The 4099-nt window shown below is 51.7% G+C and overlaps 1 protein-coding gene across 1 annotated transcript; it reads left to right on the top strand.

Moving 5' to 3' along the window:
* Positions 1 to 2166: 2166 nt before the first annotated feature.
* On the top strand, positions 2167 to 4046 carry PPTG_09426 (hypothetical protein; the record flags this gene model as incomplete). The annotated part of the gene is made up of 1 exon (XM_008904421.1): positions 2167 to 4046. Exon 1 carries the CDS (start codon positions 2271 to 2273, stop codon positions 4044 to 4046), a length of 1776 nt encoding a protein of 591 aa, XP_008902669.1. The 5' UTR covers positions 2167 to 2270.
* Between the last annotated feature and the right edge of the window lie 53 nt (positions 4047 to 4099).

Here is a 4099-nt window from a genome sequence, read left to right as displayed (position 1 = left end):
TACTCGATGGTGGCGCGCATCGGCTGACCCGATGTGTCCGTCTGCGTCGATGACATTATACCCGTGTGGATGCTGTACTTTGTTTTGCTACGACGTTTTCAGTGGATGTAGATCGGATAGTTTGTCGATGTCGCTGCGAGAGCGTCAATCGAGAAGTGATTAAAAGCTTCGCGTCGGCCACCAGCTTGTTCATGGCATCCAAGTGACCATGGTGACAGCGGCATCGGCTTTGATGATGGCCATGCTGAGGTTAAAACCATCCGGATGTGAGATAAATGCAGCGCTTGTCCGCTTGGATAGCGTGAGGCTGACAGCTAACCAGTTATCTTTGCTAAGTTTTGTCATGCTGAGGGTGGAGGCAAATGCTGAAGCAACTGATTCTTGGGATGTGGACGTTCCAACGGATTGCGTGCGACCGTCGAGATCTCATGTGCACCACACAAATTCACCTCTTTGTTGACCAATCACATCTAGCGTTTGCGGGCGTCAACTTGCTACGGTTAGGTTAGATGACGGAACTTCGTTTAGGTACGAGTTTACATTGGGGTGTGGGAAATTCGGCGCTGGACTGGCAGGATACTTATTTACTAGCTGTGTCATGCCCACAAACAGGCTGTGTGTGTATGATACTAGCAATAGGGGTGCTGTGATACTCTTAAGGCTCAAAATGCCGTTGCTGCGAGGCGAAGCACGTTAGAATTGTGCTTCCGTTAAACAGCTTCTTGCATCGTTCGTTGTGGGCAAATCTTAGTCGCACTCAGATTATGCGAGTGTCCGATTACCTATTGAGGTGCCTGGGTCGCAAACAAAAAGTGGAACCGCAAACAATCGACCTTCATTCTTATACATGTAAAGGCACATGTCATGCCATTGTTTCCGACCTGATTGCGATCTTGCCCGTCGAGGAGCTTAAATCTACTACTGTAGATGTACACTCACATCGTGTCTGTCTGGTATGTAGTTAAGTTACCAGGTAGAACTGTAGCTGCTGTAACAGTCTTATATCAGCACCCAGAAGCATCAAATATTCAAGTGGTTGTAGGAAGCAATAATTACAAGCGAAGGGGTATTTAACGCTTCAGTAAGATTCAGCAGTTGTAGGAAGCAAACATTACAAACAAAGGATACACGTATTTAACTCTCTCGGTGCATGCCTGCTGTCCCGGTACTTTTACAGAGCTAATTGAGCTGCGTGGTGCTGATCGCGGAGATGCATACTGTACATACAAACAACGATCCAAGTGCATGTACTATCGTGTAGGATTGTACATGTACACCCGTGACTAAACAGTAAGTTCGTGAACTTACAGAGACTTGTGCGCGCAATGCGCACTCAACCTTGCATTGTGCAATCTTAGCCTTCTTTCACGTCCATTTCATGCTTGCCTCTCTCACCTCGCAGACAGATAGCGGTGGCTCCAGAGGCCTCATCATCGTGTGCACGTGCCAGTCACGTTTAAAACCCGCGGTTGTTCGGTGATCCATCAAGGCTATCTGTGTACGCAGCGTTTCCCTTAGGTTGTTCAGCGTTCCTGTCACGCTCGATACAACGTTCTTGGCTGGTCCAGGGTTCTCGACAAGATGCACTTCGAGTTATTCCTACTTACAACCAGTATGGCGGAAACGCCGCTATAGGCTTGTGTCTGATGCCACATCCAAACGGGACTGGGCTTAATCTGACGAGGTTGTCTGCATATTGCAGTACCCTGTCCAGGGGGAATTACGCCGTTTTACCTTAGTTTTATGGATGCAGTACCATTACTAGGCATCGCCGTTTGTTGTAGATCTATTATACATTGCGGCGTCACGGTGTATATTCCCCGCCAATCTACAGCTGACATGTGCGTCAAATTACTCCTTGTTTTTTTTTGGGTTACCTGTTGGATTCTTGCATCCCACTGGTACGTACGATAAACTTTCATCAGCACAAGGAAACCCAGATATAGCTAAGCAGGAGTGATGGTCGCACCTACCTGAGGTTGCATCAACCTCGGCCCGATTATCCCGCACCATCAATTCAAACGGAATAATAATCGCGATCTTGAGCAGTTGCAGCGACATTTCGCCTCAACTTCAGTCAGTCGGTACATACAGTTAACTACTTACTGGTTGGGTACGTTCGACTGAAAATCATCGCAAAAGGACAGTCTCACTTCACACCGTCCACGCGCCTTTGCCAAGGCAGCTCACTTTTGAATTTGCGCTCTCAGTCCAACGCCTTCACATCCAAAAACAAAAAATAACCTCCGAAAACAACACAGAGTTACATCATGGGAGCGATAAACCCGGCGGACTCGAGTACGCCGATGCGTGCCACCATCGAGTATGACAATGGCAAGACGCTCATGGCACAGGGTCCTCAGGCACTCCACGACCACGTTGCCTCTCGCATGGAGAAGGCACTGGGTAGAGCACTCCCGCAGATGGAGGTGCGCTTCAAGGACGTCTCCATCTCGGCTGATATCGTCGTCAAGGACGAGACCGACATCAAGGTCGAGTTACCCACGCTCACCAACGAGCTCATGAAGAGCGTCCGCGGTTTGGGCGCCAAGAAGCACACGGTCAGGAAGCAGATCCTCAGGAACGTCAGTGGGGTCTTCAAGCCAGGCACCATCACGCTCGTGCTGGGCCAGCCTGGATCCGGCAAGTCTTCGCTTATGAAGCTGCTCAGTGGCAGGTTTCCGGAACAGAAGAACGTCACAGTTGAAGGCGAGGTCACATACAACGGAGCACCAGCCAACGAGCTGCTCCGACGTCTGCCCCAATTTGTATCCTACGTCACTCAGCGTGACAAGCACTACCCTTCATTGACAGTCAAAGAGACGCTCGAGTTTGCACACGCCTGTTGCGGTGGAGGCTTCTCGGAGCGTGACGCCCAGCATTTCGCTGGCGGAACACCCGAGGAGAACAAGGCTGCTCTTGACGCCGCCAGAGCCATGTTCAAGCACTACCCGGACATCGTCATCCAGCAGCTCGGACTTGACAACTGTCAGAACACCATCGTCGGTGACGCCATGACTCGTGGTGTGTCTGGTGGAGAACGTAAGCGTGTGACCACGGGCGAGATGGAGTTCGGCAACAAGTACGTCATGATGATGGACGAGATCAGTACAGGTCTGGACAGTGCCGCCACCTTCGACATTATCACCACGCAGCGCAGTATCGCCAAGAAGTTCCGCAAGACGATAGTGATCTCGTTGTTGCAGCCGTCACCCGAGGTGTTCGAGCTGTTCGACGACGTGGTGATCCTGAACGAGGGCCACGTCATGTACCATGGTCCGCGTGCTGAGGCATTGGGCTACTTCGAGAGTCTGGGCTTCAAGTGTCCTCCACGTCGCGATGTGGCTGACTTCCTGCTGGACTTGGGCACCGACAAGCAGGCGCAGTACGAGGTGAGCTCGACTCCATCCAGCAGTATCCCACGCACAGCCAGTCAGTATGCCGATCTGTTCACGCGCTCCAGAATCTACGGTCGCATGATGGAAGATCTCCACGGTCCAGTCCACCCAAATCTGATTGAAGACAAGACGAAGCACATCGACCCGATCCCGGAATTCCACCAGAACTTCTGGGACAGCACCATTGGCGTCGTGCAGCGTCAGATCACACTCACCATGCGTGACACGGCCTTCCTCATTGGTCGCTCCGTCATGGTGATTCTGATGGGGTTACTCTACTCGAGTGTGTTCTACCAGTTCGACGAGACCAACGCACAGCTAGTGATGGGAATTATCTTCAACGCCGTCATGTTCGTATCACTTGGACAACAGGCGCAAATCCCTACGTTCATGGCTGCCCGCGAGGTGATCGTCTTGCGGAACTTCTTGGCGATACTGCGCTGCGTGGTGATAATGTCAAAGGTGGCGGCACTGTCCAGACCCGTGCTGATCTCGTCCATCATCATGACGTACTTGTTGCCGAACTCCATCTCGCCCGTGGTCACACGCTTACGTTCTCCACCAGACACACCACGAGTCATGGCGTCACCGACGATGGTGTTCTGGCAGTTGTCAAGTCCGAGCTGCTGGATGACGATGTCCGGGTAGTGCTTGAACATGGCTCTGGCGGCGTCAAGAGCAGCCTTGTTCTCCTCGGGTGT

This window comes from Phytophthora parasitica, assembly GCF_000247585.1.
Source record: "Phytophthora parasitica INRA-310 unplaced genomic scaffold supercont2.18, whole genome shotgun sequence".
Classification (NCBI taxonomy): Eukaryota; Oomycota; class Peronosporomycetes; order Peronosporales; family Peronosporaceae; genus Phytophthora; species Phytophthora nicotianae.
Note: the sequence above shows the minus strand (reverse complement) of the source record. Positions and strands in the feature narration are given on the sequence as shown.